Source organism: Manacus candei, unplaced genomic scaffold (genome assembly GCF_025592945.1).
Source record: "Manacus candei isolate 608988 ecotype Guabito, Panama unplaced genomic scaffold, ASM2559294v1 h1tg000081l, whole genome shotgun sequence".
NCBI lineage: Eukaryota > Metazoa > Chordata > Aves > Passeriformes > Pipridae > Manacus > Manacus candei.
In genome coordinates, this window is record NW_026138129.1 from 6,378,489 (window position 1) to 6,403,948 (window position 25,460).

Genomic DNA, 25,460 nt, shown 5'->3' on the forward strand with positions numbered 1-25,460 from the left:
ATTATTTCCAAGGTAAGCATATTGTCCAGGTGCATAAGATGTTTGGATATTGTTTCATTGAAGGCTCACATTCAGCTGACCTAACACAGAACGACATGCTGGCACTTCTTTCTCCCTGGCACCTATTTCCCAAGAATCTGATTTCTTTCATTGTAAGTAGTCTCTGACATGGTCACTGAGAAAGCTGTAAAAGGTTAATGTTGTTGCCATAGTACTGGCACTGGGGTGCTATGTCTGCTGGCATTTTCAGGAACCTGGGAGAATGGCTTTGCAAAGTATGAGTGCTCCTTTCATCAAAGTGCCCTGTCATGGTGTTGTACGTGCCAGCCTCTAATGTGTTCCTTCTATGAGTGTGTGGAAAAGGCCTGGCAGGGAAAATTCTGCCCTACTGCAAAGGTGGCTGACTATGGCAGTGTTACAGAAATGCTTTTCCTGATCATCAGAGAGGACAACAGTGACTATTCCACACTTGGAAACAATCAGATCTTTCTCTTCTCTCATCACTTCTAGTTGATATCCATGCCTTAAAGGAGAAGATTTTGCTATCTGTCCTGAAATGAATAAGCTTTGTCTGTCAAATGATGTTCGCTAGTGCAATTCCTATGACTCCAGTCTGAAAGGTCATCCATTTCTTCCAATACAATAGTCTAATCCTATCACATCTCTGCAATGCCTCCCAACTTCACAGAATCAGCAAACTTGACCAGCATGCTCCAAATACTCACAAGAACATTATGTAAGATGAGACCAAAAGACCAATTGCTGAGAAGCTGCCCACCTTGTTTCCTTCCAGCTTGATACTCCCTTCCAAGCCACAATTTTAACCCATTCCTTATAATTCTCACAGGTATTCCATATTTTCTCCAGTTTAAGAACTTCCTATGGTGTAGTAATTTAACTATTTTCTGATCAACCATTGTGGCAGTTTGACCTGGCTCTCCCGCCAAGTCCAAGCTGTCCCCTTCCCCCTCCCACTCTCCCAAGCGAGGGGAAAAAAAAAATGAACCACAGAAAAACCAAAAGAAGTCCGAATGAAATGGAATTATATCAAAAATATAAATTTACATATATTTACAATTATATATACAATTTGAATATATTGTACACATGATAGGGAGCTCCCGAGGTGGAAAAAAAAGGGAAAAGGGAGAGTTACGTTAAAGGATGATATAGAATACTTCCTTACATTTCTGACCCCTGTTGCTAAGGAAGGCCTAAAAAATCCAAAAGCCAACCCACTACAACCATGTATTTCCCTGTATGAATACTAATTATCTCAGCAGAGGAGAAAATCAGTCTAATCTGATCTAAAAATGGCAAATTCAAGTTGTCTCCTGTCCCATTTGCTATTGCCGAATTCTTTTCATGTCTGTAAAAATTCTTTTCTTTAAAATTCATTTCAGCTTTGGTACAAACAAAGTAAAATGAGTCCATTGCTGCCAACATATTTTATGTCACCTTTATTAGATTAAAGGCATTGTGTTTGCTGTTCTTCAGTCAGGTAACACTGCTGACCCCCATTTCCCTTGTAAATGTGGCATATTGCACATTGCTTTCCCCAAAACTCTGGGGTGTAAATTGTCCTTTGTCTTCATCTGAAGTGCATTACTTTTGCGAGTATTTTACTTGTACCTGCCTTGAGAGTCTCACCTCATGGCTGGGCTTCGCGAACGAAGATTTGGGGAGGGCTCTACCCACATTTGTTGCAAGCGCGCTGGTGGCTAAAAAGGCCAATACGAGATAAGCATGTCTGGTTGCAAAAGGCACAGCAGAAAGACTCCTTAGGTGGTATATTCTGCAAGGCACGATTCTTTCTGCGTGTACTTCATGTATATATACTAAGTATCAAGTTCTTGCTTTCTCTAAATACAAATTTGAACTAAAATCTTAGTGTTTTGGGACCAAAGTTAAAATACCTTTACCTTTTATGTCCCTCTGTGGCAGCATGGATGGGCTCTGTAAGGGCTCAAGAAAGCAGTTACCCCCTGTAGGCGCTGAGTCAGCTGAAGGGAGGGCTCCTAGCTGGTGGATTTAAAAACCATGTCTCTTAGGGAATATTTCCAGACAAAACTGAATTCAGTAAAAATCTTTACAGGTGAAGGAGGTTCTATTTTTCAACTCCAAGTTGAAAAAGGTATGGAACCCAAAACCTGGCATCAGTTGCTACTTTTACCCAGTTTTAAAGGAATACCTGTGGCAAACATTGCCTAGATTGGTAGGCAGCAAGAGCCCATGTGCTGACCTTTCCCAGGCTTAAAAACAGCAAGGTGATAAAGACAAAAAACATCCATTTGTTTAAAAGAAAAAAAAACACTTGAGGACAGATGTCTCAGAATGTGCCATTGTGTCTTTGTGCCAGTCTCAACGAGAGACAGTAGAGGCATCTGTGCCAGTAAAAATAAGCCTGCAGTTCACTTCCTTTCCACATTTGCAGAAGCAGAAGCTGGAATCTGTTCCAGCATATAACCAGGAGAGACTGCATCTTTTCTGGTGCTCTGAAGTCCCATTCATGCAGGCACAGTTCTGGGCAGAAGTCTGAAGTGTGTCACAGTGAAAAGCTATATGTGAGTATGGCATAGTACCCTGAGAAGCTGTAAAACCTACTACATCTTGAATAATCTTACATAAATTGAGCTTTTAGGCTATCTGTGGTCCACTTAAAATGACAAATATAAATTAATTTTTTAAATGGATGTTGTTGGGGGGTTTTTTTGGCCAATGTCTCAGGGGAAAAGAATGTGGAGAGTAGAAAGTCTCTAACATCCTACTGGGAGGGCAAGATTGGGCTCCTTTCTCATCAAAATGAGAACTAGCAGTGTAAGTTTATTTTCTACTGCAAGTACAAGTAGAAGACTTGTGGGCTCCTCCTGCAAACCTCTCCTTTGCAGAAGCAAAATCTTCAGTAGCATAGCATGATATACAAGAGAATAAGCATGATTGCATTGTTGATCTTCTGTGTGCCTTGCCTGAGGGGACCATGTTGCAATTGTTTAACAGCCTAATTGCAATACTAAAATGTTCAGGGTGGGCAGTGTAGACTGGCTTTATTATAAAAAGTGAATTAATAAACAGAATGGAAAAAACCAGTAGCAGCAAGTCCAGGAAGTTGACCAAAGTGGTGGAGGGTAGCACCTTACTTCTTTAATACCGTGAGATTGATTTATAAGACTACAGTTCTGAATAAATTCTGGTTCCCCATGGAGAGCTTTGATTTTGCTTAATAAAAGATGCCCTTTGCATTTTGTTTTTATCTTAAATTGTATCTAGAATATGAGAGGAAGAGAAGAGCGTGTACATTCTTCTATGTGCAGACATCAGAATAACAATTCAGCATTTTCTGTACAAACAAAGACTCTCAGCCATCACCTTCAAAATAAATTATACCAATTGCTCCAAAAGCACTTTGGCAAACTTTGGGGCCTGCAGCACACAAAATTACTTATTTTAGTGTTCGGTTAAAAAACCAAGACTTAGAATAGGCACTGGATAACAAAATGCTAGCAAAGTGACCTTTTTGTCAGCAGTTATGAGAGCTTATGCTGCTTGACTGAGCAGACTGGACAGTCAGAATACTCTTTGACTGTAGAAAATTGGAATGAAAGATTTAATGGAAGTGGCAAAAGACTGCATTCCTGCATGGAGTATGTGCACAAGAACAAATTTGCAAAGGAGTGATCAGTGGTATAAAATTGCCAGGAGTTTTCTGAATTTGGAGGAAAAATGTTCAGTAGACTTGAAATTTCTCGGCCAAACTGAATTCTGATGTGATAGAGAAATTTTTTTTTGCTCTTCTCTTGTAAGTGTTTAATACATCAGTACTTAAAAAGTTAGGAAACCTCACTTACGCAGTGATCTATCAGATCTCTTCATAACTGGGAAAGTAAAATAATCTACCAGAGGTAATACTTTAGGTGTAAATGCAAGATTTGTGTCACAACAATTATGCACACATAAGTACAGAACGGGAGAGGTGAGCAGAATGCATACTGACAGTCTGACTTGTCCAGAGGAAAGTTCTCCCTGACAAGACAGAGCTACTTTACTGTTAGTTTCAACTCATAATATTGCAGTATTCAAAATCTCAAACATCCTGACATACCCCTGTCTGATACATTTACTTAATATTTCTTCTCCTACTCTTCTGTGGAGCTCATTTTTTCTGAGGCCCTAGGTAGAGAAAGACAGCCTTATTTCAAGTTTTCATCAGTGTTTCTGCTGAATGGTGATCAAATAAGGTAGAAACATTTTGTTGCAGGTGTATGGAAAATGTTTTTTTCCACTGTGTAATGAAAGGGGCACTTGGCTCATTCTAATCCACAGAGCCTCATAAGGCAACCTGCTGACATTAGGTCTCTTCCATGTGTTATAAGAAACAGCCGATCTAGTAGAAATGTTGTTATCTCAGCTTTCAAGAAGCACTTAGCCTTTGAGTCTGTACTTTGCTTTCAGAGTCCAGTATGAAAACTCAAAAACTTGCATCGAAACTCAGCTCTTATCGCCAATTCTTCTCAGTCATAAACCAGAGTTGTTCCTGGAAACGCAAACCTGGTCAAGGTTCACTGAAGTTTAGTCCAGTCTTATCATAACACTGTGGCTCCTGGTGAATCGTAGCTGAACTGTGGAGCTGTGCTGGGACTGTCAGGCATAGACATGAGAGCTTTGGAGATGCAGTGTTTTATCTGTTACCGAGCGTGTGCTGCAACTAACTCTAAAAGTTATTAGAAAAATGTTATTTCCAAATAGGCTAAAGGGAGATACCTCAAAAGCTACTATGAATCATATCAGGAGAGATTTCTGATAAGATTGTCCCAAACAGCCTCATCTGGGGGCAGATGTGAAATGGGGTTTGCAAGCCCTAAGCAAGGACAGATGGCAGCACAATGTCATTCATGGAAAACTGATGCTTTATTGACTGAGCCCCTGTTTAAGGATTAGTTGGAAAAGGATATACATGCCTTACAAAAGCAGATTTTCATAGCTGTGGAGACATCTGACTTGACATTCACAGGCAAATTATGACTGGATCTGTTTTCTTGATTTTCAGTAATGCAGAGCACATGTGCAAAGTGGGTAAATGTACACAGGGAGAATATAACACTGTGTGTATAAGTGTTGGAGACATTTCTGAGTATATAAATTGCTGTGCTGATGAGTGCTTGACAGGAAAGGTACTATTTGTTATTTACATTTGAACATATTACCTATGAGACTTCGTATTTAAAAAGAGGCATGTCATTCTTCTCTGCTGTCTGTGAGTTGGGCATTAAAATGACATCACTTTCGTCTCCAAGTGTTTGATTCTGCAAAAAATGCGTTGGCCCTAGTGTGGTGCTGTTTCCAGAAGCCTGTTATTGGGGCTCCATTATAAAGATTTTCATAAATATTAAGTTTCATAAAATAAAACATTTCCCTTGACAATGTCAAGCTTTCAAAAGAGTTTAGAAACTCTCTTTTCCATTCAATGCAAAACAGAAATATAGCTTTGTTGTTAAAGCCAGATAATAATTGACCTATATTTCACATATCTTCATTTCTAAAAGCTGACAAAGGCAATGTGCTCTTAAAGCTGATAAGAGCTTATATTAGAACTGGGTTTAAACTTTTTGTGGTGACCCTCTTTGCAGAGATTTTGAAGTCCAAATAACATTGATAAAAGCGGCTGTACCTTGAAACAGTAGTTTTAAAGGGGAAGAACAAGTCCTGTTTATTACTGACAAGTTATGGGATTCTATCCTAATTAATGTCCACAAGTAAATAAACAAACTAAAGCCTTCACTTCTCCTTGGCAAGACATGAGCTACCTAAAACGACAGGGAAATCACAAGGTTTCTGAATCTTTGTCAGTAGCAAGAGTAGAGAGGGAAAATCAGAAGCTCACGGTGAATCAAAATAAGATGAAACCTTAAAAAAACAGTTTTGCAGTAGTGCAGAAATTATTCTACCGTACTTCCACGGCCTCCAGAGTTCATATTTTAACCTGACCTAAGGCTGCACAAATGCTTTAATAATTCCAGTCCATGAAAGATCAGACAATCATATCTTTCTTTGTTTATGGTGAGACTTAAAAAATCAGTTTAAAAATTTCAAAAGATCTTCGATGTGAATACAATAAATACTTGCAAGCTTATCTCAAATATAAATAAGTCTGCTCTTTTGTTACCTCTGATTCAGTCTAGCTTAGATTTTTTAGAAAAGTAGTCTCTTCTTAAAAATATCACATTTCCTTGAAAAAGCCATTGGTTTCAGGTGTTCTTGTGAACTTGAGATTGGTTAACTGCATATATAATTAAAACATAATAGAGTAAGGAAGATTGTCTGCATCACAAACAAAATCTGTGCTCTCCTTATAACAAGTCTAGCTGCAGAACTGAACTAAGCGTACACAAGGATGGGTTCTCTCGCAAGGTCAGTGCTCCCTGACAGCCTTGGAAAAAGAAAAACTGCAAAATCATGTCCAGTAAACTACAACCTATGTTAGGAAACAGGCTCCTCCTGTAGCTAGTTTTACAGAATGAATCAGATCTCCAGAGTGTTGCTAGTGAGTTTCCTCTCTCAAGGTGGCACAATCTGTCCATGGAGCATGAGGTGATTATATGTGTAAATAAGGTGTGGGAACAAAGTCTCTAAAGACATGTAAGTTGTATCAGGACTTCTAGAGCCTTAAAAATAGTTATAGGTGGGAATAGGAGGTTTTTTATTTGTTTGTGTTTTGGGGTTTTTTTACTAAATTTAAGTGAAATGTTCCCAATCTGAAAGTGAGCATAGGATTCATGAAAGAGCAGAAGAAGGCTGTAAATGGCTGTTCTTTATGTACCACACTTTATCACAAGATTTGTTGTTTTGATGTGTTAAATTAAAAACAAAATTCTTTCTCCCCCTACTAAGTATTCCAGTCTAAGAATAAAAAAAAAATCCATTAATTAAGGCAACCAATAAGGAAGAACATGAATAAAATTATGATCAAGGAGAGAAATTTGATCTAATTATCAGTCATGAGTGCATATTGAAATGCAGCGTGTGGGTAAAACCTGCTGGCAACTTGAGGCTGGGATACAAACACCCTGAGAGTTTGCTTTGCCAGCCTGTCTCACCTCATTAGGAACTTCCTGCTTAAAAATGAAGCAATTCCTATTCATCAGAAAGAATAGCTAAATTCTTGCTCAGGAGTACATATTATTTTTGATACCATGATGAGTTGTGAATACTCCATATCATAATTTCTTTTTTTCTTTTAAAAATGCATGTTACTAAACTTGGTTTATTACCAGGGAAAGTCTTCCAGGTTATTTTCCACTTCAAACAAAAGGAAAAACATTTTATATTTAAAATTGACTGTAACTGACTGTTCCCTATCAAACTTTCTGAGGACATCCCCAGACACTGTGTGTTGGCATTGTGGGGAAAAAAAAAAAAGGAAGCTGGGAATTTAAAGGAGATCCAACTCAGAGATGCATGTATGTATATTGAACAGTTGGAAAACACTCATATTTTGGTGTGAACAGGTAAATGGTTGTTTAAATATGATTAAGGCTTCAGATGAGTATCCAGTACTGAAAGCATGATTGAGATTGATCCATAATTACTTAAAAGAGCATTAGACTGTGGCCCAAAGGACCCTTTAATCATAGATGTAATCTGTTCTGCATTCACAGCTTGAGGGGTGACAGATATCTGGGCACTGGGAGCATTGTGTCCTATTCTTCCTGATGAGGGCTTCCCCTGCCTCACCTTGGCACTTGGTCATACACATGAGTTGAAGGAAAGTGGCTGTTCTTCCAACTCAAGTGCTGTATTCCAAGTATTATCAATACAAATCAGTCAAACAGTGCAACTGATAGCAGATCACAAACAATATATTGTGAAAAGAATGTATTTCTTGATACCTATTTTCTCACCCTTGAAAAAAGCATATTCCATAAGAAAAGCTTAAGCCTTTTCTCAGAAAAATTCTAGTATTGTTTCTCAATTGTTTTTCTCAGTCCAGTAATATCCCAGTTCTGACTCACTTTCAGTTCTGCTTTAATGCTTGAAACAATAATAGTCTTTGATCTCTTAGAAGGACACACTTCCCAGACAACAATGTCAGAATAAAACTAGGAAAATAGTCTATCACCAAACCTTCCAGATATCTGGTTTTTCACCAGGTCATTCATAACAAGAGACTGTGTTTCTGAGGCAGGCCTATCATCTGCGTCTGACTTTTTACCTCTCTACTCTCCATCTGGCACTAATATAAACAAGAGAATGTTTCTTAAGAGTGCCTCAACTGAAATAATCCTCTCCAATCCCCTCCTGAGTTGTGCTTTTCATAAGATAAACTTACAGGAAATCAGTTTTACTTCTTCCTCTAGCTTCAGTTGGAAAATTCCCCTCAGTTTTGGGTTGGCTTAAGTCTTCGAGTTGTCTCTGCAAAAAAAGCACAGCTTACTCAGATACAAGTTTCTCTTCAAAGCCCTGTTACATCTTTCCTTCTTGCTGGTACCTGGGAATTTGTGTGTCTCAGCAAGTGCAGGTGACCTCCTATCCCTTCAGCCTCCTGGTGGTTTAGTGGGCACTGTAATACTGCTGAGTGCAGGCAGACTGATGATGGGAGTAAAGGACATTGGTTTCTCTGACCCTGTGAATTGTACAGTACAGCAGGAAAAAAGTTTGTAGCGGTAAGAATAGCACATATTTCTCTTCTGGTCCCTAAACTCTTATGAGCCCATTTATAGGGTATCCAAGCTCAGATGCCAGCAGTAGCATGACAGGTCCCTGCCCAACCTGTTGAGCCAGCAGGATGTGATCTTCCTCTGACAAGTGATGCCTGCAGCACTTGACTGTTCAGAGAAGGATGTCATGCTGGTGCAGCCCTGAGAGTGGCCCTGCCAAGCCAGAACCCTTTCCCACAGTGTAACCAGGGCTGCCTTAGCACAGCTGTGCCTATGGGGCAGTGCAGCTGAACACATACCATGGCAAGGGGTCAGATGGCTCTACACCTCCTCAAGAGCTGTTTTCTTAAAGTTAAGTCACTTGTCTGAAGGAAAGAGTTGCTGTGCTATTAGCTCTTTAAGCACCTGCAGTTGGGAGTGGTGTAATGAACTCTGGCTTATTTAATGCCTTGCCATTGTGGGTCTCTTGTACCCGCCTGCTTGGCACTTGCAGGAGGGTTGGCCAGTGGCAAATGCCCAACAAAGGCTTACCAGTGTGTCACAATATTATTGAGGGGAAAGGTTTTTTGCTGTCTCATGCTCATAGGTCATGCCCTATCTCCAGAAAACTGCCAAGAGGAGAAATTGTGAAGATATTGAGGGAAAAGAAGAGAAATAGTGAGATTTGAATCAGTGATAAATCTCTGGAGAGGTATAGACTTCCTCTAAGTTATCTTCTCTAGGTACTAGTCTATTGTGTTTTATTTTTGGCATGATCCAGCTTCAAAAGTTTCCAATGGCTTTTAAAATTCTCTTGCAGAAATTGTTTCTAATATTTCTGGATTACTGGCGCCCTGCTCCCTGCCTTACTGAGTTGACTGCAAGAAAAAATTGCTTCTCCAGGCAGTGACCAGTGCTGCCCCAGCAGCAGTGGTGCCTCAGAGCTGCTTTATGGCAGTTGGCAGGGAATGCTGTGCTTCCAGGTCCTGCTGTTCCTCCACATGTAGAGATAGCAGAGCTGAAGAGGAAACTTGCTTAGTGTCTCAATGCACAGGCAGCACAGAACGCCAAATTAACAAGCTCTGGTGTCAGTGTTGTTAAAGTGCCTATGAAAAGAATAGAGATTAAATGAGCTGCTGATCCCACAAAGAAAATGTCAAAAGGTTTTTTGTGTAAACCTGTAAAATATAAACACAGTGTATCATCATCTATTTGACACTTCTTTTAGTGAAAGCTAAAGAAGAAGATTTGGGAAGGGCTTTACCCACGTTTGTTGCAAGCACGCTGGTGGCTAAAAAGGCCAATACGAGATAGACACATCCGGTTGCAAAAGGCACAGCAGAAAGACTCCTTAGGTGGTATATTCTGCAAGACACGATTCTTTCTGCATTGCCTTTTGTCCTCAAGAGTGATCCTGCGTGCTTTTTCGAAAGCATCAGCAATATTATAGATGGTGTGTCTCCAGACCTCCAGATTGGAGGCCAGAGTAGACCAGTTATGTTGATCAATCTGGCCAACGCTGAGATGTTGTTTCAGGGAGTCCTTGTATCTCCTTTTTGGGGCTCCTCTCCTATGGCAGCCAGTGGCAAGTTCACTATAAAGCAAGATCTTAGGGAGGTGGTGGTCCTTCATCCTTGAGACGTGTCCTGCCCAACGCAGCTGTTCCTGTGTCCTGTGTACAGCCACAGCATTCAGACTGTGCTATGGACAGCATGGGAGAATGGAAAGACATGTCCTGTGCTGAAGAGCTAAAAATCATTATAGGTGCAGAAAGTGGAAGGAGAAGAAAAACAGACTTTGTATTAGACGTTTGCTAAAAGGAAAGAGAGCTCTGATAAAAAACTGCAGGACTAAGATCTTAATGCAAGTAAGTTTTACATTTTCAAAATGTATTTAGAGGTTTCCTGGATGCCTGACTCCTTGAGAAGGGTGACTGTTTACACTGGGGAAAAACAATCTTCCTTAATGTGATGAGTTACAAATGCAGGAATTGTTGGCATCCAAAATCATTGATTTGTTTCACAAATTTTCACTTATGTACAAAGATCCAGATTAAATACACCATGTTCTTGAAAACATATTAGCAATGTTTTAAAATGGTTCTCACTGGTTTTAGCAAAGGATTGTAGGCTTTTAAATAAAGAGATAACACACTGACAAGAAGTCAGTTCATGAACATCAGGGAGAAAAATATTTCAGACTTGACAAACAACAACAAAATGCCTTAAACTCAAACCCACAGGACCTAAACTTTGAACTCAGATCAGACCCGAAGCAGGAAGTCAAACACGTGACACCAGGATGTAAGCCAAGCCAGCAGCCTGATGAGCTGATGCCCTGCCTGGAGGGAAGGCCAGTGGTGCTCATGTCATATATAATACAGGCTGAAGGCTTCAAAATGAGTAGAATGCACTAACCTGGAGCAAATCCGACCACAGCACTTTACACCAGTTTGAGCTGTCAAAGTCTTACTAGAATCTTCCCCTAGAGTATCAGAAGCAGGTTCGCTCCCAGCCACAAATCCAGCGACAGCTCTGTATGTGGCTTGCACGGTAAAAGGGCTAGTGACTGCATGGCTGATGGGGTAAGAGTAGAGAAGGAAAATACTTAGATAAAACAGTTTGGAAAGAAAAAGCTTAAAATATATATGAAAGCTAAAGAAGTGTGTAAACAAAATGCAACCCGCTTGAAGCATATAGGTCCATGACTGTTGTTACAATAGAGCTGTCTCCTCTGCAGCTGCAGAGGAACCAGTTTGCTGCCTCTGTGCTGGAGTGGCCTGTGACCTGCAACTGAGAAGAAATCATCTTACTGGTGAGGGTAGGTGCCAGCCTGCCTAGGAGCAAGGCCTGTGCCTTACAGCCATGCCCACTTCTGGCTCTGATCTTGTTTCAGAAGAAGAGGTCAGCCTTAGGGTAGCAGCCACAGCTATAGCCTGCATACCTACAGATGTCCTATGGCAAGCATGCCCCGTGGGGCTTGCGGGGCTTAAATGTGTGCATGCAACAGGGCAGAAGAACTTTTCCCCAAGTAAAGCACAAGGTTAGTTAGATGCAAACTGTGATACAGTTATATATGTATGCTAATTGCTCCAGAGAGTTATCACCCCAAGCTGCTTCGAATGTCATGCTACAGCCAAGATTTACTTTACTTGTGTCTCTTGCAGGTGTCTTCTTTACCAGAATTTCTGTACCCAGTGCAAATGGTTTTCTAAAGTCTGGATCAGTTGTAACAGCCCAAAGTAGCTCTCTACAACTACCTGCAAGGAGTTTGTAGTGAGGTGGGAGTCAGCCTCTTCTCCCAGGTAACGAGTGACAAGACCACAGGAAATAGCTTCAAGCTGCGTCATGGGAGGTTTAGATCTGATATTAGGAAATTTTCTTCACTGAAAGGGTGGTCAGGGAAGTGATGGGATCATTGTCCTAGGAAGTGTCCAAAAGGTGTGTGGATGTGGCACTTGGGGACATGGTTTAGTGGTGGACTTGGCAGTGCTGGGTTACTGGTTGAACTCTGTCTTAGGAGTCTTTCCCAACCTTAATGGTTCTATCGTTCTATAAAAGTAACCCAAGTAACAAATACTCAGTCTCAAATAGAAAGTTTAGAAACAGGTTCCTGGGAAAAACCCTTTTTTAAGCCTGCCCTTTGTCTTGTATCTATTTTCTTTCTCCAAAAGCTATAGCTCTGGTACTGCTTGTTGTTAGAGCTGAAACTAAGGAATTCACCTTTATATTCTGTTTTTCTTTGTGTGCTCTGGTGATTAAAGAGAACACAGAACTCACTGAAAGCAGAAAAACAGAAGTAGTTTACAGAAGATCTAGCTAAAGTTTAAAAATTCAGTATTTACAACTTTAGGTGATTGCAGGAATTTGCAGTTTAATTTAGCCAGAGACATCATGGCACAACTGCAGTTGCTGAGTGCCTCTTAACAGAGTGCTTTTAGGGTAACAGCTTCTCTTCTTCCCTCCTTCACAAAGAGAGACTACATACAAGACAAGAAAAAATTGGCATCCTTGTGTGGTATTTTTGCACTAGGTATTCAATGCTTTTAAAAGGTCCTGGTATTGCTTGATAGATGTACCAATAACAGCAAACTTTTAAAAGTAGTTTGTGTTCTCTTCATGCTTTTAAAATTTCTGCTCAAGTGTTTTTCATATTTTGGAATATTTCACAGTGAGCAAATATCTGAGAAGGTCAGAATTGCACACTTATGGCTCATATCTTCTTTCTACTGCAGAGGGGATGGTTTAACTCAAAGGAGGGAAAAAGATCTTGATTTGGAAAATACTTGTATAGAAAACAAGTCACAGAAGCAACTGAACACACAGGATTAAAGTACATGCAGGATTGCTCAGAAATGCTACTTAAAAGATAGTGATAAAAGACTAATTAAAAGAGCAGCAAAACATTAAAGGATTATGTAATCTAAAGCTAAAAGAACACTCTTGTTTAAAAAAATGAGAAGAAAAAAAACCTTACTTGTACAGGAAGAGGAGACTCTTCCTTGTAGTAACCAAATAAAGCTAACATTATGCTTTCTATTTTTGCCATATGGTAATGTTTGTTGACTTCCAAACACACACCTCTCACCAAAAAAACCAAAACCAAATAGCTTTTCCAGCTTCCCAACCTGAGTAAGCATTGTTGCCAGTTACTCTTCCTCAAAGGAGTAATGACTACATGTAGTCCAGGCCATCAATTGTCCTCAATAACCAATTTTCACTCCTTTACCACCTGCTATATCTCATGGTGTGTGCACATATAGCATCCCTAATTCTCACTTAAATGTATTACCATAAATGCTGGGAAAATTATAGTTCTACCAAAAGGTAGAGGAAAATGGACCTTCAGTATTCCTTTTAATTTGTTGTGAAGTCAGACCTGTGCAGCCCTCAGACTGCTGGCTGATACTCAAGTTGATGAGATTTTTAATGAACTGATAATGGTTGATCCTTTGCAAAACAAGAGCTGTATTCTTTCTAAGGTCAAACCAAATCAGTGTTGTCTTCTTAACTGCTATCTATTCAGATGAGAAAATTACAGATTATGGGTCATTTCACTTTCCCAGGTTTTCTACCATTATGTCCCTGGATGACCCTGGTTCTTCTGGTTCCTTCCTAGTCAAAATTGAATTATATCCCCTGCTTATGGCTAGTGTTTTCCAACATCCCTACTATTTCTTCAGTACAATTTCCACTGGGAATCCAGCTTCAAAATCAAGCTTTGTTAGAAATAGAGAATCTTTACTTGATATTAGCTTTCCTTGAGAAATTCACCTATGAAAAATTCTAGCAATAACTTTAGACCTTTAATATTTCTGCTCTTTTTGTCTGGGTCATAAATGTTGCAAAGAAAAATTGCCACTTGAAATGTAAATTCATGAACATTTGTCTTGTAAGTTAGAAGAGCACAAAGACATTGAGAAAACATATATATTTTCAAAAAGGGAGAAAAATAAGATTTTCTTTTTTCTAAAAATGTTCCACTGTGCAAAATATAAAATTCTTTTCTTAAACCAGAGGAATTTGAAGTTCTTTTCTAAATGCAAAATTCAAAACAGACTTAATTATATAATTTCCCTCAAAGCTGATACTTTGCATGGCTGAATGGCTGGCAATGTAACAGAGCCTGTTCCTCTGAATCTTCACACCTTGGGGAGTTATTTAAAAAAAAGAAGACCCTTGTTTTCTTCTTTCAGCAAGTGGCTATAAATGACCGACAGGTTTTCAATAATAGCAAAATGCAGGTCTTCCCTTGCTAGTTTGATTTCAGACAACCTGGATGCCGAGAAGAAGTCAGTGAGTTCAGTATATGCATATTTATGTGAAGTGAGAGTTCATTCCTTATCTCTGTGGCCGAGAGACACCTGAACATATAACACAACACCCATATTGTCTCCATTCCCAGCCAACTGCTTTCCTCATGATAACTTTAGTTTTGCTGTGCCCACTATCAGAGGATGAGTACAACAATCTTCCTGTCAATCATGTACTCTCAGAGTTTCTTTTAGGTCAAGTTTATGATTTGGTAAAACCTGAAGTCTTCACAGGACTGGTCTGGGGACTAAAAACAAAATTAATTTCCTCAAATGGCAAAAAAACTCCTGACAAATGCGGAGACATATATTTAATAAAAGGGTGGAGAAAAATCTGCTAGCTAACACTTCATGGTTCATGCTGCAAAGGTAGAGGAATGGAGATGATTCCCATCTTAATCTGAAGTTATGGTGGAGTACCTCAGTGGTGCCACAGATAGCTGATCTCCCAGCCTTGTCTCACTGGCTTGTACAGTGAGAGCAGAAACTGTGGCACACAGGAGGGAAGATGTTGTGACCCCTATGCACGAGGGCTGTTTGCATTCCTTTCTGGCTCACAGAGCCAGTTATCTAGATGAAATTAAGAGATTAAAGTTACTTTATAATGGCCAGGAAAAACAGGCCCCTGAACTAGAGCTATTCCCTGGATGTAGTTACATAAACAACATAAGGCTTGTTTTTTAGCCATCCAGGACGGGCCAAGATTTTCCAACTTGTTTGCTCATGTTGGTCTGCCACTGCTGAGCTCAGCACCAGGCTTCAGTTTTACAAAGTTCAAGAGGAAGTTTAGATCTGAGATTTTGGGTTGGATGCAGTGAGAAGGAAGTCAGATTTTGAATGTTAAGAGTGGTCCAGCCAACTATGGAAGTGCTGACTGCTCAGCTCGTAGCACTTGTCATTTCCATATGCTCTGAGTTTCAGCCAACTACTAGAAGAATAAAAGAGGCTATTGCTATTTGTCATACAAATATAGGTTTGGGTGCAGGCTGGGTGCTCATTAAATATAAACCATTTACCTGCAGTCTTGTGGCAGAAATTAGAGAATGAAGGAAAGAATCCCAGCATCCCAGTATCTTCAGACTTGATTCCTTTCCTTTTAATTTTCCATTCTGCAGGGCTTCACAATAGAACTAATGAGGTGACATCACTCTAATAGATAAATTAATTTAGATTCTCACCAGAAAGCTGGCAGTCAGAACCAAGGAAGACAAAGGACCACAGGAGGAGCAAGAAGGCCACCATCTGCACAGAGAGGTGCCCAGTGCCAACTGGGCCCAAGGCTAAAGGATGGAGGAGAGATGACCACTTTTCTGTGTGCTTGGCTTTTTTTGTTTTCCTAGCTGCAGATGGGACGTACCCAGCATTTGGAAATCATTGCAACTGCTAGGCAAGAGGAAAGACAGAGAACCTGGTACTGCAAGCATGTGGCTGGAATTTGTCTGGGGTACAATTTTCGATGTCTAACCATGCATGATGCAATGAATTACATCAGTCCTGTCCTTCTGACTGTATTTATTTTAGAGAGTTGGAGGGTTTAATGTTGCGAAAATATTGAAGAGTTACTTCTTCGTGCTTAACTTTCATCAATTTGTTATCTGCCACTTTTATCAAAGCAATATTTTCCTAGTCTGAAGAATTCAAGACTGTGATGATGTGTAGGAAATATCAGAATCTTCTCTCTGTATAACCCCATTCAGTCACTAGGAATCTAGGTATCAGGGGAGACTGCTACCATCGCATCTTCAGTTCAGACATAGCCTGTTACAAATTGTGCTCTCACACAGAGTATTTACTTCCAGCTTCTTTTGTTGTTCTTTTTATGTAAAATAAGTATTTTTGAATGTAAATATAAGATTAGGGCTTGCATATGGAAAATGTGATTAGTGAGTGTGCACCTACTAGCATGCATAGTATTTTCATTAATCAATGGTGGCAGTCATTTTGTTTTCATGGGTTTTGGCAATCCATTTGATCTATTCAGAGAGACTTTGTATCTAAGGAGTTTGCTGGAAAATGGAATTTTGCAAGAAGATGCTGGAAAAACACATTCTTTCAACCAGCTAAATGCTGTCACTGACAGTTACTCTCACATTATAAGCAAACCATGTGTGAAAGCACAATGCAAGCCACCCCTCTTCTGTCTGGTGAAGGTTCACAGCAGTATATTGCACATATTTCAAGCTTTATTTCTTTAGCTCCCTAAAGCAAGTTTCTGACTGTTATCAAAGAAGTATTTGGATGCCCTCTAACAAGAAAACCTGACAGTGAGACTAGGTGCTATTACCTAACCTATTGCCAATTATAAACTAAGATTCATTTCTTGCTAGGGAGATGTCTCTGACTTTACGCCTGCGTCATTTGGCTATTGGCCCAAATAAGCATACATATGATTGATGTGTCAGTGGTAGTTTTCTTCTTGATGAAAATTGAGTGTTTGACAGTATTGCCTTAGCATCTCCTCTTGATAATGTTAATCACAAAAAAGTGCGATCTGTCCCTTCTAGTTGTTGCCATCAAAAAAGTTATTCCAGATTATTCACCTAGGCTCTTACCACAAAACATTCAGGTACTTCTTAAGAATAAGTTTTTCAACCTTTATCTCCTTCCACCAGCTAAGGAGATATGTGCATGACAAGAGCAGATATCTAACTTTCACATGACTACCCATAAATGAGGTAGTTCTTCCTTAGAGTGAGCAACCCAGTTCTGTCTTAAAGTAGTGGTTTCTGTAGCTGGGATGTAGCCTTTCATTCCGTATCCTAAACAGCTGGGACAGTTGAAAAGTCACATAGAGCTAAAACTGCAAAAGCATTCACCTTTGGGTTTCCATGATAGTTTGAACCCAAAGTCTTGAATCTGGTGCTTAAACTGCAAAATCCTTGGATGACCTCTTCTCCCAGGGGAAGATGGCACTTTGGTGTGATGTTTCCAAAGGCTTGAGCATTGATGTTGTAAATAGGAAATGCTTCAGACAAAATTTTGGATTTTAAATCTTTACCGTGTTCTGAATCACAGAATATGCTGAGTCTGAGGGACCTGTGAGGATCATCAAGTCCATCCCTTAGGACTATCCCCAAGAGTCACGTCATGTGCATGAAAGCATTAGACCACTTAGCCTAGTGATATGGAATACCAGATCAGTTCTCAGAGCTGAGACCCTAAAGACTCAGGAGGCATAATTCTTTTCTTTTAAAACACCCATCGCCGAGAGTCCTATTGGTTTGAGCTAATCTCAGCCAGGCATGTATTTGATGACAAATAATCAATGAATGAAAAGTATTAACAGGTCTTAGGGGGCTGAACTCAAGTTATTGCTTTGAAACTTTTGAAAGGTTAGATATTTTCTTGCTGCCCAATGAATTCAGGTCGGTGTGATGCAGGTCCACATTCAAAAGTCTGGATGGGAGCACTGTATTAGATGAGGTCTAGTAGTTGGGAGGTTTTGTGTATCCCAAGGCTAGAGACAGCAACTGCAATCTGAATTAACTCATAATTACAATACTCACTGCTACCGGATGGAGTAGATATGCATATGTTCATATGGTAAGGAAGCAATACTCAATATCATTCTCCCCTTTCTTTCTCTGTAGCTTTAAACAAGTACAACTTCCAGCACTTTTTTTGGCTGAGGGTCAAATCTACTTGAGTATATGTTTTCTGCAGAGTGTGCTGAGGATGGCTGCTAGATCTGGTTCATTACGGCCAAGAAGTTTTTGAATTGAGGAGACTGTCCAACTTATGGATTTAAATAAATTTGCTGAGCCTTTGAGATAAAGAACTTTCTCTGGAGTTAAGAAGAAGCAGAACTCCAGGGAACTTAACAATGAAAATATAAAATAGATTTATTTTTTTTTAATTTCTTAATGAACTAAGCACAAAATTTGAGGAGATCCATCAAGACTCTCGAACTCTAGAAGTGACTAGTTGTCACATCTCATGGACTTGCTCCTTTGGCTCTCAATAACATCTAAGTATTAGGAAAATAAATTCTTAAAGTGATGAGTTTTAGGTTCTAGGGCAGTGGGAGCCCCATAAGCACTCAAGAAATACAAAAGAAAAGAAGTCTAAAGCCCTCACTTTGCCCACTCTTAGAACTGTTTTATTAGGTATATCATTTATGACATCTTCTGAATGACTGTTCTGCTATAAGTGTGGAATATTTTTTCTAAATCTAAAGTGTTTTTTTGGCATCACACATGTATTGAAGCCTTCTTGCACTTTGGAAGAGGAACAATAAAAGTGGCATGAGACAACATAACACAAAGAATAAAGAAACCAATTTCTTATCATTTGTCCCTTAAAATAATATTCTGTTCAGGTTCATTCCTCATTCTGCTTGTAATACACTTACAGAGTTAAGAGAGAGGAATACTACTCTATTGCATTTCATAGCATCCCGAGAGGAGTGCCCAATCTATTCCTTTTTCTTACTATAAGTATATTTTTCTCATACTATTCCACCACGCCACAGATACAGTTATTTCACTGAGGTCCTATGTTTCAGTCCCTCTCTCTTTTTATTTTGTGACTTTGTACCAGATGTCAGTGGTTACTGCTAAAGTCAGACTCAGTTTTCTCAATGGTCTTGCTTTAAATCTTCCTTATCTAAAACTATATCTATTCTCATGGTTGAGGGACTGGAGCTGTGACTTTCCTTGTGGCTTTACAGGTATTCTTCAACCTTTTAAAATCATAGGAGAGTCTTTTAGAAGATGAAATTGCAAACGACTTTATTTGGAAAATACACAATATAGTCATATACATAAAAGTGTACAAAATCCATTGCATCAGCAGAGTGGCCCACAGTCCCAGTCTTAATAACTTCTTGGCTTATTGAGGGTCAAAACTCTACTCATAAAACATTCCTTGTGCATCTGCAGCTTTCCCTGTGAAATCTGTTAGGCTCAGTCGGGTTGGCTGGTTGTTCTCCTGTGTGCTTATACCTCCAGTCCAACACAACCCAAGTGTCCAGAGTCCACTCAGCCTTGACACAACCACCTTGGTTTTATTGAATATAGCCAGCCCTGCTTAATTTCTCTGTTCTTGCCAAGACTACGAGGAAAAGGAAACTGAACAAAAAAAAAAAAATCTTCTCAAACTTCTTGCCTTCCAGAAACAGCCCAGTTATTAAGTGGAATTTTTCTACAGCAGTTTATCCAACCTCTAATTTAAAAAGCACTGTTGCTGTAAAGTAATTCAAAAGAGGGTTTCTCACTAGCACCAGCTATAAAACAGTGCAGTTTTTTAATGAGTTCATGGCAAGTGCTCTGGGCACATAGATGATGATTGAATCTCACTGGATAGCTTCCCTTTTAAATTCCTTCTGCCTTAACAATTTTCCCTCCTGTTCCAAGCACAGACACAAAGAGAACAATTCCAAACCCACTAGTAAGCCAAATGTTCACATGTAAGTACCCACCATGATTTTCTCCTTCCTCCTTGTAGGCAGGACCAAATTCACCTTTGATGCCGTTTCATCAGGGTCAATAGAGTTCCACAAGACATTACTTTTAGGTAATTCCCAGTGGATAGCCAAGCAGGAACTATTGACATTGATGCTGATTCCAAAAGCTGTCCCTGGTGTTTTTAGGAGAGAGGCTGTAGTAAGGCAGTTTTGACCTTGAGCTACAGGCTTTGTGGCCTGGTAAAGGAACAAGTAAAACATTATTAAGGAAGAAAGTGTGAGAAAGAGAAGAAAAAAAGCTACAGATAGAGGAATGTGTTTGGACATGAGAAGAGATGCCGATGACCTGTCAGGAGACAGGATGGGGTGTGTGCACAGAAGGTAGAGATCAATTAGTGATGAGATACAAATGCGTGAACAAGAAAACTTAACCAATGACATATATTATATTAGCATGTGGACAGAAGAAAAGCAGATAAAAAGAACAAGTTTGTTTATAATAAAAGCTTTTGCCTGCCAACCTGCAGTCTGAGAGCATCATTTAGGCCGCCGTCAAGAGGCTGGAAAGAAAAGTTTTGATTTTTCAGTATGATGTTTCCAGCAATTATTTCCCTTCTGTGTAGAAAAAAAAATAACTTTAAAATGTGCAAAAAGTGACGTAAACTGTATACAATCTCTTCTGGGAAGGTGGAAGAGCTTCTATTACTGTTGGGAAGCTCTAAAAGACTGGGGATGTGATTGAGCTTCTCTGGCAAGGGTACACCCATCAGTAACTTCTGTTATTATATTTTTATGTCCTCTAAAAATGGCTACTTATTTGCCTTACATCTTTTTTTCTAAGAAACAGTTTGTGGAACAGCTCTCTTTAAAGAATAATTAATTTTAGCTTATATATTACAGGACTCCTTGAAGTTTCCCTGAATAGGTTTAGAAGACATCATAAGTCATTCTCTCTCCATTTCCCTTTCTCATAGTTTATTGCATTGCCTATGAAAAGGAAAAAAATCTTCCATGCCAGTGTGGAACTGATATTCAGTAACAGAATCTGGGATTGGCTCATGAGCCAAGAGTTAGCAAAACAAGGCACTGCTGTGTAGGAACAGCCCACTACCACCTGGTGACTTCAAGACCTTTACTAGGGTTTATGGAGGAGATTTGAGATTCCTATGGCTCATTCTGACAAAGAGATCACCATCAAAGTCGGAACACATATGAGAACAAACAGGTAGGCATTCAGAAAACAAAATACAGCTTCACCTCTTTTCAAACAACAACACCAGCCCCCATGAGGAATGTTCTCTGGAGATTGATATCTGCTAGTATTTAATGAGCCAAAACACAATGTGGGCCATTAACTCCTCCCAGTTGATTATCAATTCCCCGAGAAATGTCCTGCACCTCAATCATTACTGTTCAATTACACCTACTTGGGTCCTGCAGCCTTGCTGTGACATCACATTTCTAACAGCTGTGTTTGGCCAGCCACGAACTGAAACGCTGCATCCCACATTGAAAGTCAGTGGAGGGAGAAGGTCCTGGGGGCTGGTTGATGAGCAGTTGTGGTCGGTCCTCCATACCTTGGCTTTCCATCAGACTGCAGTGTACTGACAGATTTTAAGTGGAGAGGAAAGAAAGCAGTAGTCCTGTTGACTTCTTGGCTTATCTGTGGACAGTGATGAAGCCTATGGAAATCAAGAGCTGCTTCCAAGCATCTGCCCCACAGAACATAATAGCTTAGGTTAGGGGTTCCCAAGCAAATGTACTCAGAAAGCTGACTAGGTGTGTTGCATAGACAAACCTCATCTCTCATTTTGTTTTTTTAAAGCCTCATCTTTCACTTCCTATGAATAGACTGTAGAAACTGCAGCATGAATCTGCTAGCAAAAGGCTTGCTTTTGATACTGTGAAACTTTTTCCATGATGTTAAATCACTAGGTCATTCTAATGTCAGAATATTATCTATATTATATGTATATAACAGCTCATTTAGTATTTAAATGCACAGTCAATCATAGTGGTAAAAGTTGAGATGAATTGTTTTCATAGCATAGAATTGAAATGAGAAGCCTCATTTTTCAAATGGTAGATTTCCAAATGAATCAATGCTGTCATCTTTCTGTGAAATGTGTCAATTTTAATAGAACTCTCTCTTTAGTGGAAACATTATTCTGTCAGAAATTTTCTAACCAGTCATATACCCAGCAGCGACCAGCAAAAATGGCAGTACAGGCTTTGAAGGCTGCCTTGCTAGCCTAGAGCAGTGTGGTCAGTGAGCCAGCCAGCAACCTCCTTTGCCTGTGAGGAACTGCTGCTGCTGCTGTTGCTGCTGCTGCTTTCATGAGAGGCTGCAGGCAGGTCCCCCCTGCCAGCCATGGTAGTGGGACCTGATCCCACCTCATGGTTGCTTGTAAACTCCTTAGTTTTCCTCCTTCTGTGCCACCTTGCACCTAAGTATCATCTCTTCTAGTGTCTCATATCAAATTGCAAATACTCCTTTTTCAGTCAAAATGGCAAACTGTGACATCCAAGGGATTCACATCCTGCCCAGTTGCTCAAGTCTAAAGGGGCAACTAGGAAGGCAGCTTCCAGTCCCTTAGAATATTTTTATTTGCATTTTATGTGAAGGCACATTTGCAATATTCTCTTTATTCAGTGTATTAAGTGAAATGAGTCAATATTAAATAAACTAATATTTAAATACCTGGGGGAAAATTGCTGAAGTTTTGGGGATTCACAAGCACAAGGGACACTAAAAATCAAGAGTTTGTAAAGCAGATGGTTATTATGTGCTTTTAAGGGGCACACTTAAAAAACAAAAATCCTAATAATACCATGAAATTTTAACTAAATTTCATCCACTGAGAACTACATGTACAAGCACAGCAAATAACAACAAAATAATCTCGAAGTGGACTATATGGTTCAAGGAATCAGTCTGGAAAGTTTTATCCTTGTTGCTGGTTATGGATCAAGGCAGAGTACTGTATCTTCTACACATATCAAATTCTCATTAGTTAAGCATGTGTGTTAGCTGTATTTAGTGAAAAAAACTGTTCTGCAAGAAGTCTGCTGTACCGGATCTAGTTTTGAAAATTAAAAATTAAATAAGATTTCTTTTCTCAATATAAAATTGGGTTTTTTGTTCAGATGGAATTGTGCCTTGCAAGCTGTAGAAACAACATAGTATGTGTGTGAAAAAAAAATTGATTTAATTTAAAAGCATCATATTAAGAGCAACATCTGTAGAGTGAATTCCAGACAGTCTCAAAATAGACTTTTGATCTTCTGTTCTCATCCATTGCATAGTGAGAGGCTGTTGCTACAGCAGAATGCAAATAAAGTAGGTAGTCTGTTTCGCTATAACAAACCTTATTAATCTCATGTCCACTTGTACCCCTAATCCTGTATTTTGCTCATAAAAAAATAATCCTTAAGAATAAAGGAAGCTAGTTAAGCGGTGTGAAGAGTAATCGTGCTGAATGAGAGTGTTAGGCAAGCACACAGTTATTGCCCTCCTGGAACGCTGGCAGGGCTGTGCCACAGGCTCGCCCTGTCAGACCTTCATGGCAGCGGCAATGAAGTCAATGCCTGCACAGCTCCTGCCAGGGAGAGGGGGAACTGGGGTTGCATTCAGACAGCTTTTTCTTTGCACAGCTCAGAGGCCACACTTCTGCCTTCCTGCTAGAAGTTGCTGTTTCTGGTGGATCTTTCTGCTTTCTCTATTGCCCTAAACCGACCTTGTGGTTTTCTCTCCCTGCTTTTGTCCCTGAGGCCAAGCTGAGCTGACTGCCTAGAAAGCAGCAATGTTGCCAGGATGGAGTGGAGCTCATAGCAAGTCTCACCCCTGAAACCTTACCCAGTAGATCTCTGGGTCCTGCATTATGTTCATTATTATTCTGTTAGTGGTTTATTTACTGTAGTTACCTCAAAGAGGGTTTATATGAGCTGCAAATGCCTCTTAAACAGAAGTAGCTAGGAAATATTCATTACCTTCTGAACATCAGGTGCTTTGTAATCTGCTTTTCAAAAAAATAAAAACCCAAAAAACCAGAGCTACAATGCCTAAATTTTGACTCCTTCAGCAGTGACTCCAGGAAAGCTTTCTTCTACATGACTGTCCATTAGCATTCTCTCCTGTGAAAGACAACGAGAAGCTTCTGTCATCCTTGCACTTGTAATGCATAAATTGGGCTCTGCTGCTACACTTTGCAGGCTTCAGCAGCAAGGTCCCACAACATAAGCCAAAACAACTCCTCATATATGCTAATGAGGGTCATGTAGATAAGTCTTTATTTGCTGAACGTTAAACTTACCCTGAAAGACAACGTCCAAGACTTTAAAACTTCAGTGAGATAGGGATGGAGGAATATTAAGACTCCCATCTAAAGTCAGTGCCTTCTGGCCAGTTTCATTACTTCCATTTTATTCCTTGCCACTGACCCTTAAAAAGAATTTATGGTTCTCAGTTTTACACTCACCTTTTTATAAGATCACAGATGCTTCCATGCAGAATGATTACTCTCATACAGCCAGAGGAAATAAATACTCTGGGAAAAAGAGCTCCAGGTAAAAACAGGAGGATAAAATCTCTTGGAAAAAATCAAACTTCTCCTCTCTGCTGTAGAAAAGACCCAAAAGGAACTGAGTACGTTTTCAGCTTTCCATATATTATGGGTGCACCTTTGTGGTCAGTATTGCCACATCCAACATTATCATTAGTAAGAACACAGCTTCACAGAAAGAATCCAAAATTCATGGAGGAGAAGTTACACTTGCCAGAGAGCTGGCAGAAAATCATCTTCCATTTACCTGTAAAGATAACATCTTTTCGTGCCATGGGAAATAATATACAGTCCCTGAAGTGCCAGTGTGAGGCAACACAACACACATGCTGTTCTAGTATTATCTTTGACAAAACTGCAAAAATGGTAGTTATACTTCACCCCATTACTATGACTCCTTTATGTGTCACGTCAATGGTGGTGTCGTACTGAAGAAGCATGTTATTACCCTGGGTTGGTTTTATATGTCAGAGGGACTGGCATACCATCCCATCATTTCAGTGAACCCTTCTTACTTGGGTCAGTGGTCTGTTTTCAATCTTGAGGTGCCCTGCATGTAGTGCTGGTCCAATATGTGCAAGCATGAAATTCAGCTGCACTGGATTGGCCCTGACTGGGTGCCAGGTGCCCACTAGAGCCACGCTATTGCTCTCTCTCCTCAGCTGGAGAAAGGAGAGAAAAAAACTATATCAAAACACTTGTGGGCTGAGATAAGGACAGGAGAAATCACTCATCAATTACTGTCACAAGCAAACAGACCTGAGTTGGGGGGGGGAAATTAATTTAATTTATTATCAATTAAATTCAGAGTACGATAAAAAGAAATAAAATTAAATCTTAAAAACACCTTTCTCTCATCCCTCCCTTCTTCACAGACTCAACTTCATTCCCATTTCTCTTTATCTCCTCCCCCCTACAGCAGCACAGAGGGATGGGGAATAGGGTTTGCAGTCACCTCATCACACATTGTTTCTGCTGCTCCTCCCTCCTCACAGGGAGGACTCCTCACACTCTTCCCCTGCTCCAGTGTGAAGTCACTCTCACAGGAGACA

At 39.8% G+C, this 25,460-nt stretch overlaps 1 protein-coding gene across 1 annotated transcript in view; it reads right to left on the reverse strand.

Annotated features, from left to right (window-relative positions):
- Positions 1–19,843: 19,843 nt before the first annotated feature.
- LOC127481693 (uncharacterized) overlaps positions 19,844–25,460 on the reverse strand; it is a 64,381-nt gene continuing 58,764 nt past the window's right edge. Inside the window, exons 4-5 of the mRNA XM_051811256.1 lie at positions 24,924–25,070; positions 19,844–20,083 (exon numbers count right to left, since the gene is read on the reverse strand). Of these exons, the coding sequence (XP_051667216.1) occupies positions 19,844–20,083; positions 24,924–25,070 (387 nt within the window). The remainder of the gene's footprint in view (positions 20,084–24,923; positions 25,071–25,460) is intronic.